Source organism: Acipenser ruthenus, chromosome 17, assembly GCF_902713425.1.
Source record: "Acipenser ruthenus chromosome 17, fAciRut3.2 maternal haplotype, whole genome shotgun sequence".
Classification (NCBI taxonomy): domain Eukaryota; kingdom Metazoa; phylum Chordata; class Actinopteri; order Acipenseriformes; family Acipenseridae; genus Acipenser; species Acipenser ruthenus.
Window position 1 is genome coordinate 23,357,855 of NC_081205.1, and position 16,905 is coordinate 23,374,759.

At 36.0% G+C, this 16,905-nt stretch overlaps 1 protein-coding gene across 1 annotated transcript; it reads right to left on the bottom strand.

Moving 5' to 3' along the window:
* Positions 1-730: 730 nt before the first annotated feature.
* On the bottom strand, positions 731-16,258 carry LOC117423420 (translocation protein SEC62-like). The gene is made up of 8 exons (XM_034039163.3): positions 16,102-16,258; positions 9,879-9,987; positions 9,278-9,383; positions 5,756-5,972; positions 4,581-4,676; positions 4,274-4,334; positions 3,821-3,940; positions 731-3,479 (listed from the first exon to the last, which is right to left on the bottom strand). Exons 1-8 carry the CDS (start codon positions 16,171-16,173, stop codon positions 2,971-2,973), a joined length of 1,290 nt encoding a protein of 429 aa, XP_033895054.3. The 5' UTR covers positions 16,174-16,258; the 3' UTR covers positions 731-2,970.
* Between the last annotated feature and the right edge of the window lie 647 nt (positions 16,259-16,905).

The window sequence follows — 16,905 nt, forward strand, 5'->3', positions numbered from 1 at the left end:
TTCAATCCAACATCAAACGGAACCTTATAAGAATTAAAGGGAACGTTCCCATTGAAAACTTCTGGAGTAGCTTGGGAATACCAAAACAAATGTGCAAGTTCCCAGTGATGTCCTGAAAGAATGCACAGTAACTCGAAGGTTGATCACAGCCATACCGGTAACCTTACATGCCCTGCCAGCTGTGTATTTCCTAGGAGGGCAGCCCAGGAAACGTTATTTTCTCCCAGAGAATGTCAAAAAATGGATTTGCATTAAGGCCATGCATGCCTATAGTTTTATCACCTAACTGGTTTACTTAAAAAAATAAAATAATAATACAAAGGGGAGGTGTTACATTTTTTGTGTGTGTTTTATATAAAATAATAAAATCTCTGTAACTACAGTTAAAATTGTACTCTACAAGTCTATTTACCTGTAAAATATGTTCAGTTGATTGGTTATGTTAAAATACAAATAGTATTTAATTAAACCAAAATCTTGGGTCTGTTTTGTTTGTAATTTTGTTTCTTTATTTACATGTCAGACTAAATATTGTCAACTTCCGTGATACTATTTAAAGATGAGCAAAATCAAATTTGTATTTTTTTTTTATTTTTTTTATTCCATTTAATTTCTCAGAAAAAATGTGGTATTAACATTTTTTGGTTTAGAAACACATGATGGTCTGTATTATATTTAAATATACACATACTTTGTGTAACTTCACATTAGGATAAAAAGACACCACCACTGCTTTCTTAATTTTTATTGCAATAAAAGGATACACATATATATATTTAGATAGACATTAATTATTTAAATTATGTTCCAGTAACTACAAAGACAGTTTTCAACTATAATCAATCCAAATATGGAAAACTAAGTGGCTAGAGGTTAAAACTGAGCAATGGGTAGAGAATTTCCATTTCTCTCTGAAATGTGTGGAAAAGCAGCAGATAACTACAATATACAACATACTGATACTGTGCAACACCCAAATACCATTTGAGATCTCTTGAAACAGTTCTGCCAATATCTACGATAAAGCTACTGGCACACTGGCAAATCTTTCTTTTTGAAAGACAAACATTAAAACACAGGAAATGCATTTTGTCTGGTAAGAAAAAGAAGCAATATTATATAGAAAACTCCTATTCTACTTTCTGTGTTATCTTATCCAAATTGTACGGTCCTCTTAGTTATACTCTGATAAATGAATAGTCAACAGGAGTACAAAAAGCCAATGCTGGAAACATTTTAGTAGGTTTTGCTTAGAAATGTTCAAATTAAAAGTGGTGTAAATCAGTAGGTATTATTTTAATGGGATAACAAAGATAATTACTGTACCACACAGGAAAAAGTATTATAGTTGGAAATGCAAAGAAACTAAAATGCAGGCAATCAGTTATAACACAAGGTTCTTTCTATGTGTTTTACACATTTTTCAGAACAATTTAAACAAGATTTGCATTTAAATGTTGCAACTTTTTATTGTACATTTGCTGTATTTATTTTGTAATTATGTAAAAATACTAATAATTGTCTATACAAATGTTAATTATCTACATATTGGCCCTACCCCAGTCTAGTCTTCATATTTATTTAAAGGAATTTACTTAAAACTGAATTCTTTATTTTGCATCACAGGCCCATTTTAAATCAAGTTTCAATAATTTACTGTCAACAATAAAGGTCCAAGTTCAAGCATTTCTCCATTATCATTTGTGCAGTCTTAATTTGAATTACAAATACTGATTGACCTTAAACTGCATTCTACTACAAGCAACCATGCTGCTGTTTTTCCTTTGATGGATCCTATGTAAATATCCTGTATCTACAGCACTGATGTAACCATACCGTTTTTTGATGTTGCATATACAATTATACTGTTACCCACCATATATATTTTGTATTTCTTTATATAAAAAAGCATTATTAAAATGACTTAAAATAATGAATACATGCATTTAGTAATGTTTTGGCACAATTCTGTATTTGCATTAGAACTGATCTGCAAGAAAACCAATTTCATTTTAGAACAGAAAGAAACTAAATATATATTTTTTTGTAATCTTTACTCATTTTAATCTTACCAATATATATTTTTTTATATTATTGTATCCTTATTTTACCAGATTTGTTCCCAGCATTAGCTGGCTGCACCATGCTGGAGATGGAAAAGTCAATGTAATGATGTACAAAGAAATCAGATTTCCTATGTTGGTAACCAACTGACAGACCTTTTTTTTTTTTTTTTTTTTTTTTTTTTTTTTTAACATCAAGATATACAAGTAAACTGCTTCTAAACAGCACTTTCATTGGTGATAAATCATTTCAGAAACTAGGCTTTATTACACATGGTATTTAAGGACAAATTGCTTTTAATTATGGTAAATATGGCTAGAGAATTCTGCTGTGGACAAAAAACACATTCTTAAAAAGATGGTCTTCTAGAAGCGCACAAGATGTTTTGGGAGTCTTTTGCATTATGCGTTGTTAGGTTTGACATTGTAAACCAATTGTGCACATATTAAGCAGTCAATGGTTCAACCTCCAGGTGCCACTACCTACACAGTTTAATTGCTTCATATGTCAGCTGTCAGATAAAGGTTTTTCAGTTATTTAGCTTGAAAATTCTAGTTGTACAAACGTGCAGAAAAACTTTGCATACATTGGAACAGATTGAAAATGATAATACAAGCTTCGGGTGTCAAGTGTATGCTACATAAAGTGTATGTTCTACCATTCTAAAACCGTTGCTGTATTCTGAACAGAAAATAATAATTATTGGGAAGAAAAAACACTGACAGATTAGCAATGAGAATCCTGGAACTCTGAAACGTGAGAATGTTTTTGCAGTGGGAGGGGCTCATAATAAGGCTTTTTGTTTAAAACAAAGTTACCAGGTGTAGAATGATTGACCAACATAGAAAAGCCTCTCTCTTCTGCACATTATTCATAGTAGTCCTCGTTGAGCGGAAGGATTTGTTTTTATGTTTTTTTATGTAAAGGCTTTGTCTCATCGTCGTCCTCCTCTTCTTCCTCCTCGTACTCGCCCTCTTCCTCAGCATCCCCTTCATCGGTGTGCTGCTCCAACTCCTCTCTGGTGATCATCTCAAAGTCGTTGCCATTGCTGTGCTGTGAACCATCATCCTCTTTGCGATCACTGTCTGTGTCTGACTGTCTCTCCCCAGCTGAGCCCTCTGCCGCTAAGCTGCCTGGCGCCTTCCCGTTCTCATCCTCCGCCTCGCCCTTAGCCTCCTTTTCTTTCTTCTCGCTGTCTGACTTTTCCACGCTGTCCAATTTCTGGGGCTTTACTGCGTCCTCTGCTTTGTCGTTGATAGATTTCTTAGAGTCTGATCGAGGTCCCTTGTACTCATGGGTGTAAAGGGGTCTGAAGGAGTCGATAAATCCAACGTCGGCTGTCAGGTTCGGCAGGAACCAGAAGTGGTGGCGGCCTCCTGTCAACACCCAGATTATGAGGAACAGAATGCACCGAGCTGTGGACGAGAGATACAAGGTTCTTTAGAATATACAGGACATAACCAGATAACAGAGGGTTTTTTTTTAAACTAATGTATTACTTTTTTTAGATTCCTTTTGTATCATTTTGTATTTCGGTCATCACATCCTGGGTGCTTTAGACTTTAGAGCTTTAAAGTCACCAAGGTGTGATACCTGAAACAGAACAGGATATAAAAAAATACCCACAGCCAGTTGCAAATCTGTTTTATTCATTCATGATGGATTAATAACATTATTGCACAGTTAAACTACATTTTAAAAGATAGTTCCCCATCAATGCTTATCTTACTACTAGGATAATGGAGATGCTGCTTACCCACTGCAAGGAGAAGGATACTGGCAACAAAGCAACCAGCTGCCACACTCAAATAATAGACACCCACACGCATTTCTGCAGGCCAGAGAGGGAAAAGGGTGGCTGTGATCACCGCAATAACTAGAAAAAAGAAAATGAAAAGAAAGATTGGTCACATAGAAAGAAAAGCCCTCACCTGTAACGCATCTTTTCTCATTGGTTTACCTTCACAATGTTGTATTTTTAGTCTAAATTACTATTTCTCTACCAGCTGGGCTGGTAGAAAACAAAAACCAGATTTTCGCATGGGAGCAGACTGCTGGCATCTGATCAATTAAGTAACACATTTCAACAAATTAGTATAGCACTATCGAATTTCCCGAAAATTCATACATAAATGAACCAACAAACAGTCATAGAAATTACAAAACCATATGAAAACAAAACCACATTTTAAACATAATTGATACTCACCTAATATCAGCCCCATGGCAAAGGTTTTAACATGAACTGGGTCATAAATCCAAACATACACCTGCACACAAAAAAACAAATAAACAAGAACATTCAGGCTTCATCATTATCAATAAATAATTCAGACACCTCATGTAAATTATAGTGTGGATTCATCATTGCCTTGTATATATTTATTTAATATAAGTGCTGCTATTAATATTGTCGTTACAGCCTAGAAATAAATTGATTTAATTAAAATCACATTTAACCATATGCTTGCAAACGAAAGAAATAATAAAAAAAGAAAAAACATGCAGTCATGAACCTCATTTCCATCCAGGAAGATCTGATCCTCATTTGGCTCTAATTTGAATTTTTTCTTGGTCTCTTTTTTCTTCTTTGGGGTTCCTGGACTTTCATCCTGAAAAAGTATGAAAATACCTTATTTATACAGCACACTTCTATTTCAGTTGTTTGCCATTTATGTGGAAATTCAATTCGTTTTTTAATTATACAGGGGTTGAGTAAAAAAGAAAATTAAGTGTAGAAACATCTGCCACCTGTAATACAACTGCAAAAAAAAATAATGTAGAAACACCTGCCACCTGTAATACAACTGTGCGAAAAAAAGAAATAGTGTAGAAACACCAGCCCCTGTAACAAAACTGTGTGAAAAAAGCTGCGTCAACCACCTTAAAGTTTTTGATAGAGGCACAAAAGTAGGCACTCTGTTTATAGGTTGTCACTACCGAGGATCATCTGTGCATCCATAAGAATTTTAAACACCTAATACCCCTTTCATACACAAATGCCGCTATCGAGTTGTCTCAGACGTTTGAAAAATTCTTTAAAATACCCTTTCACACAGCACAAAATTGCGCAATCTACACTAGTATAATACCGTCATAACCCTTTCACACAGCAAAAGGGATCACCTGAGTACAACTTTCAAACCTGTCTGTCAACAGATTGTTTTCATGGCAACGGAAACCAAACAAAATCACAAAACAAAATGGCACCGTCATTTGTCAAAGAATTTGATTTGGCTGCATTTTGTTTGCTTTTAAATTTCAGTTATATTATACAATTTAACAACCTCTTAAGTGTCAAATTGCAGAAGCTTCAGGCACAATGTAGGTCGCGTATTTTATTGCAAAGAAGCCGATATAATATATTTAAAAGATACAGTCCAGCTCTTCAGGCAAAAGCAGAGAGCAAAAATAGAGTCTCCAATTACTACCTCATTTTTGATCAGCCATTGTATTTGAAAAAAAATTAAAGCGTGTACACCGACGACAAAAAGACTCAACTCGTCTGGTATACAATCATGTCGGGTGTTGACTTTCAATCCACGCCCACTATAGAGCTTCAATACCAGCATAGCATTTCACATTTCACACAATTACAAATAAGATGCAAACTTTGGGAAATTCTGAAAATATTACATACAAAAAATGAAAAAATACTGAACAGTACTGAAGAAAACAAAAAAAAACATACGCTTTTCTCCTTTTTGGCCTCTGCTACTTCTGCTTCTTTCTTCTTGTCTTTCTCCTTCTTGTCTTTTTCCTTCTTGCTTTTTTTCTCCTCCTCTTTGCTACTGTCAGTCTTGTTTTTTTCCTTTTCTTTCTCTTTTTCCTTCTCATTCTTCATTTCCTTTTCTGGCTTCTTTTTCATTACTTTCAGGGCTCGATGAAAAAACTGCTTCTTCAGGAGTCTACTTGTGAAGAAACAATTGGGTCAGCACACACTTCACTAAAGTTTCATTTCCACTAACCAATTTCATTCTTTGAAGCCTTTGATATACTGTAGCGTAATACAATAGAACCAGCCCTGTTATATACAAAATATAACTAGGCCTACTTATGACAGTTAAAACAAGATGATCCTCATGAACACATTCATAAATGGGCTTTGCACAAGTCTGAATCACACATGCATGTGCTTAGGAGATTCAAACTGTGCCAATAGAAAAAGTCAATAATTTATTACATTATACTAGTGTTGCATATATAAATATACTGCATATCCCAGATTCTGATAATGTATCAAATATGCCAGGTTAACATCACTGGCCATTAGAATTTAAACCTATATGTCCCTGTGTGTAACTTCATGATGTTCAAGAGCAGATAACCATCTTTCAGCTAGGAGAACTTAACAGCCGAGCAAGAAACATCTGGCATCAATCTACTAACAAAACCAGCTCTGAAAATGTTAAATGGTGGGGACTCCACACGTTCCTGTGGTATGACAGCAATAAGGAGAATGCTGAATTTAACACAAGTAGACTGCTATTAAGAAGCAGACAGTGCTACATTGAATTAAAAGACACCAATAAACAGCAGTTTAAACATGGAAAGGTAATGACTTTATTTTGTTTATGCACCTCCCAGTGAAGCCTGAACCTCCAATAGGTAGGGATGTACTAAAGCACTCTAAATGCAATTATTACTCTGAAACATTAATTACTCGTCAAAGTCTTTAACACACTGCTACAGCAATCTAATACATGTACTTAAAAAGATATTGGGGGGAGAGTGTGCTTAGTTCTTGCTCAAAAAATGTCAAATAACCCAATTTCGCTATCCCACTGAAAACCCACAATTCTGTAGAGGTAAAGTACACTAATGTTTTTTTTCATTTTATTTTATTAGAAACACCTCTACCAGTAGGGGTTGTGACAGAAATGTTGCTTGCTGCTGATATACCTGCTTACTTTCATCCCGATAAGTCCATTCAAACCCTGATTAGGAGTCATCTCTTTGCACCACAGAAAAGCTAACAGGGAAAAGCTTGAGCCAGAAAGGCACTGCCTACAAAAGCAGCAATACCAATACTCTGTCCTGGGCAGTGCAAAGAGCTTGGCCTTCTTCCACACAGACTGAGGCGGCAGTGTCTGTTTACACAGGCCCACAGCACACACTGACTCAGACACATAGCCTTGTGCAGACTAACGACCACAAAGCTGTGTCTGTGTGCAGATAGACATGGATAGACACAGTAGATGCAGTTTCAAACACATGAAACCAGGCCCTCAAGATGGCTGCCTTGGCATGACTTGATATACACAACTTAAAGTAAACAACAGACACACGGACCATTTCCTTAGTGGCACTGTTTACTTTTGGGGTCCATAGGTTTTAAAATATGAACTACAAATGTATTGCTTCATATTTTAAATAGTACCATAATACTATTAATAAAATGGTGACTCCTTCAGATGTTTCGAAATGCTGCTGCAGCCGTTTATGTCACCTAAATAATACTATAACGATTCATAGCAGATATACTGTAACTGTAATTTATTTGATTATTCGCTTCATTGGATGCTTCAAGCTTCACAACACATTACTTTTGTATAAGCCTTGGCTAAACGACAAGATGACACAACATAAATAAATTATATTTATAAAAAGAGCTGCATTCTTACAACCATCTACCCCTTAAGACACCTATTGCATTGCTGTGTTTGTTACATTATTGAAAGTGAAGGCTTTCAATAATGTAACAGAAAGCTTGTCCAGCTAAGCTTAACCAACAAAGACAAAGTAAAAAATGGGACATCCTAATATGTTAATAATAATAATAATAATAATAATAATAATAATAATAATAATAATAATAATAATAATAATAATAACATTGAAATAAAAGCAACATGCTTTTAGCTGGAAAAAGACAACCAACTGATAAACTATGTTCTATGTTTGAAACAGTAGGGGAAGAGTGTGGCAGAAACATACAGCACAGAACACATGCTCACACTGCAGGAAAACATTCATGTGACTGAATCTTCAGCTGCAGGATGTTCCAGCACAATGTCACGATTAGGAACTACTTAGGAACAAAGGCAAATCACTGTACCTGTGGCTAACCACATATCACTGCGCCACCAAAATCAAAGAAAAAACCTGCTAAAATACCTGCTGTCATGGAAGATACTGGACATCAAGGTGTCTTGTCATATCTTCTAGTTTATATTAATTTGTACTACAAATCAGTTTGCTATTTTAAACAAGACGTTGTTTTGGTATTTTATTTGTAGTACATACCAGTCATTTTCTGTAACTTCAGTCGGATCCAGTTGTCAGATATTCAATTTTATTTTCCTCCTTTTAGTTGGCATCAGCCGTCGTTTTGTGAAACTGACTCTTCATTAATTTTTAAATGTGGATATTTTTATATTTTTTCAACAGTATTTACACTCGATGTCTTAACCATCCAACTCTTGCCTTTCTTCACTGTCTCTCTTCTCCTGTACTACCGCACACTCACTCTCTTTACAGGTACAAAAATATAACCTTGAAGTGCTAGAAAACAAACTCGAAATGAAATTAATAACACAAAACAAACAAATTGGGCTGTTAAATGCTTAATAACTGACTAGCTTTCTGAAATAAAAGGACTTTAAATTAATTACTTAAGAATTAATATTCTTCATCCCAAACAGAGCATCTTAAACTCTTGCGCTGTTTGGTATATGCTAGAGCCAATGGGAGTGAATTACCTAGCAACAATGTAGACTATGCAGGAAGGCAGGCACCTCAGAAATACAACTAAGCAAGGTTTTTTTGATAATTATTTAAAGGTCAGAAAAGAAAAAATATCCAGCACAACCCATGCCCTCTCCTGCCTTATTGCTTGATTACATTGTATGTTTAAAATACTGTGCAACTGAACTGTGTCTTGTAATGAATGCACAGTATCTTTGCCTTTCCCATTCCTGGTCGGAAAACAGGATCGCTTTGCTTCTGGTCTGTCCTCACATCTAGTCATGTTGCCTCCCCCTCCCCCAGTTTGAACAGCAAGAATGCTGATATGTCAAATCGAGGATTTCAAGGATCCAACTTCACCAGGTTGAAATCCCTGGATACATAACAACTACGAACTAGCACATTGCCTCAAGAATGAGAAATGACTGCCAAGGAAGCAGTAATTGATAAGTCTTGCTTTTCCTTAATGCAAGTATCCATAAAGGTCTCCTTTATTGATTCCCACCCCATGTACCAGAAATCTTACCTGTTGCAGTAATCCACGACAGACTCTCTGGTAGTGAACAAGGCCTCATCTCCCTTCTTGGCTTTTGCCCACTTAGAATCCAAAAGACAGTCTACTGCTTTTGAAGCTGAAATATCATTTTGCAAAATGTAAAATATACAGTGTGCCCAGGTAGTACATTGAGCAGTGTGGTCTATAGTTGAACCCCAAATATGGGTTGTTTTATCAACGTAAAAAACAGACATCTTCAATACAGATATACATTATGCAACCTGCTGAATTGATCGGGTAAGAGATTATTATTATTTATTTCTTAGCAGACGCCCTTATCCAGGGCGACTTACAACTGTTACAAGATATCACATTATTTTTTTACACAATATTATTATTTTATTTTTTTTACATACAATTACACATTTATACAGTTGGGTTTTTACTGGAGCAATCTAGGTAAAGTACCTTGCTCAAGGGTACAGCAACAGTGTCCCCCACCTGAGATAGAACCCACAACGATCCGGTCAAGAGTCCAGAGCCCTAACCACTACTCCACACTGCATACATTAAATACATTAACAACAAATAAACAGTGACAATGAGTGGTGAACAGAAGTATGCTGCTTACCAATAAAGTAGTCCACTCTGTGGCCTATCATGTTTGTGGATTTGGTAGGGCAATTAAAGCGGAGGTATTTGGCAACTGCATTCTCCTCCTTGGTTGGGTCACCAGGCTCCTGCAATGAAAAAAGTTAACCAATCAACACACACTACAATCGGAATGCTCTGAATACTAACTTTAAAAAAGAATCTGTGAACTAGGCCTATTTACGTAATTCTGTTTTTGCTACCACCTTCTTAAACTTCACTGATAATTCATGAACTATATATAGTGGGTATAAAGAGTTGTCTGTTGACAGGTGGAAGTTCATGGCAGTTATCTCCAGTTATGTTAATAATAACATCAATTTTACAGATTTCGAAACATGCTCTATGGAACCGGTGGTACTGAAGCAACAAGTGACACAGCACTACTTACTCAAACCATACTCTGTATCTGAGTACAGTATTACAGTAGCATCAAATTTCATTTTAATGTTTCAAAAATTTCAGACAGTTGCAGAACACGGGCCAGGCTTTTCAGTGACGGGCCAGCTGAGAGAATTCGAATACCGAGCTTAAGATTTAAATCAGTCTCACCCTAAATCAAAAGAATGTGGTACAGTTTTACATTGGCCCGTCTTCCTCTTCCTACTCCAGGTAAAGAGCTACCATAGTGAAGAGATATGTTTTCAAGTACACTAACCCGATCAAAAGATGAATTTGTTATTCAGCAAGGGATTTACTGTATGCAGGTCTGGATTAACCTTTTGTGGGCCTAACACTCTACTTCTACGTTCAAAACACCACACTATGTACTTTCAAAACACTGTCAAGCTCAAAAACTGAATTAGCCAACATATTGTACTAATAGAAACTGTAACTGTACTGTATATCAAAATACAGTGTTGAAATACAAAGCAAACAAAAAATAAAAAAATACCAAAATTAACTCGATACACATTAAAGAAAAAAACAGTAGTAACGGATTACCTTCTTTCAAGCATACTGGTTTGAGTTATTTTGCTCCAATCATTCTCGATTGGTTACAAATGTTTTTGCTATACAACATGTTTTTTTTAAATGTTATCTTGTTTAATAATTATAATTTTTTTTTTTTTTAAATGAACAAAAAAATGTTTAATTAATATTATAACAAATAGTATCACACTGATGTATATGCTGATAGAATGTGTTTATTTTGTGGCTCCCCTTTGTCATTTTACTGTGTACCTTGTGTTTGTATATTAGTTGGTCATCTGTCATGAAAAAACCCTGGCATTGGCTCCGAAAATTAGCCTTTCTTCCACTGTTCCCTTTAAGTGCATATGGTTATTTCCCGTTTGATCAATAACTGAATATTTCTTGAAAGTTGGGCTCTCCTTTTGCAACAGATCTACCCATCATGTTGAAACACTCTGCATGTGGTTGTATTGTGATGTTGCACATAATATCAACAATAACCGTGAGGCATAATTGCATTCTCTTTATTTAGCTAAATAGTAAATAGCTCTAACACTTTGTTAAATACAGAATGACATTCATATTTAGTCTCGTTTAAACAAATTTAGATTAGCAGTATTATTACATACACGTTTTATGTATATTTAGAAGAAAATATATAGACTGCTAACAAAATACATTGATGAAATAAAACTAATAGGCTAAATGTATTAAATGTAGCCGTTTATATTTATTTAAGCAGTTATTAGAAAATATAGTATATGTACGTATTAGTAGTAAACTGTTTATTGATTTGATTGTGTTACAGAGAAGTGTTGTCGACGTACGTAGCTATACTGTTTTGGTCCTGAAAGGGAGTGTTTTGAAAGTGGCTTCAAAGCACAGCAGAGTATTCTGAACGTATGCTCTTTACAATCAGTGTTATCAACTTCAGTCGCTCCCTTTATTGAGACTGGTTGTCTTATCTCTCTCTCACTTCCCTCAGAGGAGGCTCCGGGGGGGAATCACAACAGTGGATAAAATGCCTGTTCAGCCGGTTATAATAGTGGTAGTCTCCTTCTCCCCCTCATAGCGAGCCTGCAGCCCTTATATACTGCCCCGCCCCCTCTCGCATCTGAGAATCCAGTTGGCAGAGACCTCTCAGAAGCCTTCGCCTCTCGCCCAATCAGCGCTCCTGCCACCTGTCAATCACAGAGGTCCTCCGAGGATCTTATAGTGGCCGCCAGCCCTCCTAAGGTCATTACAATATAAACACACATATTCTATTGAAATCTATCGCAATGTGTTCACTTAAACATATTTAGGTTGTTATGGACCCCTTCCGAGTGTGGGTCCGGCACCGTGGCGCCATTGGCTCCATTGTTAACCCAGCCCTGACGGTATCTAACAGGTTTTAACAGCAGAGAATGTTGCATACTGTTCATTGGCTTGATTCAAAAATCGGTAGTTGCTGCAGGGCTGTCGTGTTTTCCATTAATCCATTCAGGAAAGACATGTCTAGTGTGAATTGACTGTTAATAGTGTGTGTAAAACAATTATTGAAACACATGTACATGCACCAGTTACACAGAAATGATGATGATTCTGATCACACAGTGCTTGTTTATAGTCGATCACTTTCTTTATTTATTTAGGCTTTTCAACCAGAATTATTTTTATTTTATTAATGTAAAAAAACCAGTGTATTATTCTTGCCTTCTGCATAAGTATGGGCATTTCAAATAATAAAATATTCGAATACAAAGAATAAAAGTTTTGAATGCCTGAATACTCGGTTTGCTAGTTTTCGATATTAATCGGTAAAGCTCGTTAAACGTCGAAATCCCAAAAAATGAGAGGTCAACGAAATAAATGTACATAGCATAAACGTTGGTAAAACCACTTGCTATTTTTTGCTTTCGTACCAAAACTAACAATTTAGAAATCATCTATAGTTTGTTTAGTTCTTATACTTACTGTCTGTCCCGTCTCCGTTCCACTCTGAATGGCTAGGGGTCGCTGTCAGTCATCTCAGTGATCTGTTACTGTAGTATAGTTTCACGATCTTGTTGACTGAAGCAGCACCAGAATGCTCTCATTCGTTTAAATGACTGTCAATCATCAAGACCTGTACCGACTGTGCACTTTCATTTGCTCAAGCGCCTGTCATTCAAAGCGCCTACTTTTGAAATTAGCAGGTTAAGGTGTAGGTAGGCTTTTGCTAGGTATACGGTGACAGTTACTAGTTTGATATGAAAATGGGGCGCAAGAGAAAAAACACTTAAGAGTATTATGCACAATCCCTTGACTGATGTCTCCGCGGCAGGACGAAGCGGCCTGTCTGCCTTCCCTTCCAGTGACTCCAGCTGTGCTGAAGAATAAGTGCCAGTTAGTTCTGTTCAACTATCTAATGTTTTCTTCTGTGCATATTATTACTCAGAAATTAGTATTATTTTACTCAGAAATGTGATATAAAAGTGTGTAATACACTTTTATATGCTGCATTTTCTATGGTTTATTTGAGACAATTTTTTTTATTTGTGTAGGATCTTTATCTTTACAAGGTATAGCTCTGCTGTGACCAAATGTTATTTCAACTAGAATGTTGGTATGTGGTTTGCATGTTGAAGATGATAAAGAGGCTTCGCTAAATGAGACGTTTCTCAAATGGCATAAAAAGTGTGTAAATTCTAAAATAAACGTTGATATTTATTGCCGATTTGGCAAAAAAATAAAAATCAAATAGTAGCAAGCCTAATCATAACAGTGACAGGTCCTTAGATAAATACATCAACGGTAACAGAGAAGAAACATCTAAGGCAACTAATGTATTCAAAGTAAAAAATGATTTAACTAGAAGTAAGAAATAAGAACACAGCAGAGGGGTTTTAACTATAAAGTGCAGAACTTTATAAAAAGGACCTTCAAAACTTTCAACTGCATTTTTAACACCCTTTGACAACTCGTAACACACACAACACAACAGCTTACTCACAAAGCACAACAAAATAGCAAAATAGGTAATGAAGGGCGACCGCCTCCCTGTCAATTATCAGTGAGGTGACCATTGTAGTGGCTGATCACTTTTAACTTCCTCCTCTCTCAAATACAGTGCCAAGTTTGCGCATTACTTCTGCATCACATACAGCTGCCATCCTCAAATACAGTCTCGAGGAACCATTCAATTCAGGTGGCTGTTTCAGAAGCATGACCTGGAGTGTTTATGTACAGCATACTACTGAACAGCAAATAATTAAACAGACTGAAATACACTGAAGAGCACCACTTGCACTGATAGCTATTAGGGATGGGGCAGGTAGATATTAAACATATTAAATTAAGTAAAACATTTAAAGAAGCCGATATCAAAAATCTCATGACCTGTAGTCCATAAATCAAAATTCTGTTACAAAAAAATAATGAAAAAATAAATTTCTTAAATAATTACTCAATACGAGCAAGAGGCAAAAAACATTATGGAAACAAGTGCTGGACATCTGTAGTGATTTAATTGGTTTAAAAAAAATCTAAACAGAATCAGTATTTTTGATATCAACCAAGTTACTGTAACACGTCCTATAATACTGATGGACAATGGGGCAGATACAGTTTAAATATATATATATATATATTTTATTCAGTGCACATCTCAAAGATCCATTAGCAAGGATCTTATCCTGCGCCTCTTTCCACTGGGGTTGCCTGAGTAAGTTGGGGCACCATCCATGAGCAGTGCTTTGAGGAGGCTGGCCATAAGCAGACTGGGGAAGTCATAACAGAAGCTCATACCACGACAACAATGAGATAGACAGAATACAAGTTACAGTCCTTTACAAACACAAATGCCTTGGGGTCTATTTTGGAAGCACAAATTCAACCAGGTTGCCACATGTAAAAAAACACTGGGGAATAAAAGACTAGAAGCTTTCTTTACTGTCACCATTGATATGCCATCCGTTTCTACCAGAGCTGCAGCTGTTAGTCTTGGGTTTCCAACAATATTTTAAGTCTAGAGGCAGTTACACTAGTAATGGGGAATTCCCTTGCCTTAAGTTACTTTGCACTGATAGTCAAAAAGTACACCTGCAGTCAGTATTTTTTTTTTTTTTTTTGCAGATGGCTCAGGGCTCTGACAGACTTTGCATGCATGCTTCTGATCAGACTGCTATCCAGTGTAGCTTACTTAAACTTTGTGTTTGTTGTCCAACCAGATGTTGGTAATTAACAGTATTAGTGTGAAATGCTCAACAAAACTCCACCTGTGGTGTATCCCAGTGAGGGATAGGTAGACACATGTACTTCCATTTTTAGCAGCAATAAAACAAGTGCAAAAACATATTTTTGTAGAAGTAGTAAATATACATTATTCACATTTTAGCTTCTAAAAGTCAAAAATTACCAACTACAGTTAAAATAATGCATAACGTAGGCTACACCGAGTCTGCGGTAAGTAAACACTTAAGTGTGTTACTTCTGTAATAATCTGCGTATTAGAAAACATGATGGTGACAAAAAAAAAAGTTCAATGCATAGCCGACTGAACAGTATTGTTTCTGCATTTCAAAAACACCAAGTATTACTGAGCATTCAAGAACATGAGTTGTATTACACGAAGACAGTAACGTAACCAGTTTGTACATCCTTTCTAATTAAAATCGAAACGTATACGGTCACATCCAATGCTTAGATTGGGGTAGCAACCTCACTTATCAACAGCATCATATTAGCTGAAAGCAGGCAGACATGAGTTACACCTGGCTTCGTAAATTTACACAGTCATAACTCATCAGCTTTAACAAGCAACTCCAGATGTTTAGCGCGGCTGCAATTGCTAACCGATTGACAGTACGGTGTTGTACTACAATAAAAACCTAAGAAGTGTTTGTGGATAAGGAAGGCTAACATATTTCTATCTGTGTATGATGCACCTCGACAATGGATAAACACGTAACGTAGCAGAAAAGTGCCAACACTTTAGCCCCCTTTTCCAACATTATAGCAACGCGTAGCAGTACTTTTACCTCACAAAAGTAAGGATGAATACACGTTAAGAAAATACTACAGATGAATCTGCCATAACTAATCCTTGGTCAGCCTTTGATTTATATAATTTGTTTTACTGTGCTGTCTGCTTGGACTTGTCGTCTGTGTACATCACCTCCGTCAACCGATAAGTATAACTTCCTGCAATCTTTTCGAAGACTTGCTACTACAATTATCTGCTAATTTTTAAAAAATGATTCCCTTTTCTAAAGATCCTGGGTTACACAATTTTTCATTGCGTGTATTTATTTATTTATTTATTTTACCTGGATTCTCTTCTTGTGCTTCCTTCGCTCCGCCATGTTTCTCCAGTTCTGTCTCCGTGTGACGTGACGCATTGACTGTGAAATACCGCGAGAATAATAATGGAGGCGCTCTGTGTGAAGCGCCAGCAAGTCACTGAAGCTGTGAAACACCCGAATACATTGTGTTGATGAAGTGGAAGCAAGCGTTCAGCATTATGGAAATCGTGATGACATAACTACAGGCTCGTGTTCTGACAGTTTAATGAACAGACGTGAGTCTTTTAGTAAACATATGATCCCCGCTATGATAAAACAAGATAAATGCAACTGCAGAACACTTATTTTTTATTTCAAATGGCCCAAATTTTTTATATATATATATATATATATATATATATGTAATGCATTTTTGAGGGTTATTGGTCAAATATTTTTAGATCTCAAGGGTCAGCTCAGCTTTGCATTTGGTTCTCCTCCAAACCCTTCGATCTTAAAATCATTAAAAAAAACACCGGGTGTGAAGAGCCATACCTTTCTCAGTTTCTTCTGTGCTACAAAAAATGTATTTGTACAAACCTCAGTTTGTATTGAAAGTCCATTGTATCAAATGAAAACTGATTTTTTTTTTTGTATCCAGATTAGTTCTTAGTAAGATGAGGAAATGCCTTTTAAAAGTTTTACTATAGGCGCCCTCCGTTTGATTTATCACACTTACATTTGCATATCCTATTGTGATGCAACTTATGAATTTCTTCAGCATATGCTATTGAAAAATATGGAAGCACCTGTCTGTATGCCACTTTAATATCCCCTTCAGTTACTGCG

Bases quoted from the DNA above. Each gene is read 5' to 3' on its own strand.
- LOC117423420 (XM_034039163.3), bottom strand. From the start codon at position 16,173: ATGCGTCACGTCACACGGAGACAGAACTGGAGAAACATGGCGGAGCGA. The intron at 4,677-5,755 runs GTATGTTTTTTT...ATACTTTTTCAG, and splicing joins AGGCCAAAAAGGAGAAAAGC to GATGAAAGTCCAGGAACCCC. The intron at 3,480-3,820 runs GTAAGCAGCATC...TCTCGTCCACAG, and splicing joins TATCCTTCTCCTTGCAGTGG to CTCGGTGCATTCTGTTCCTC.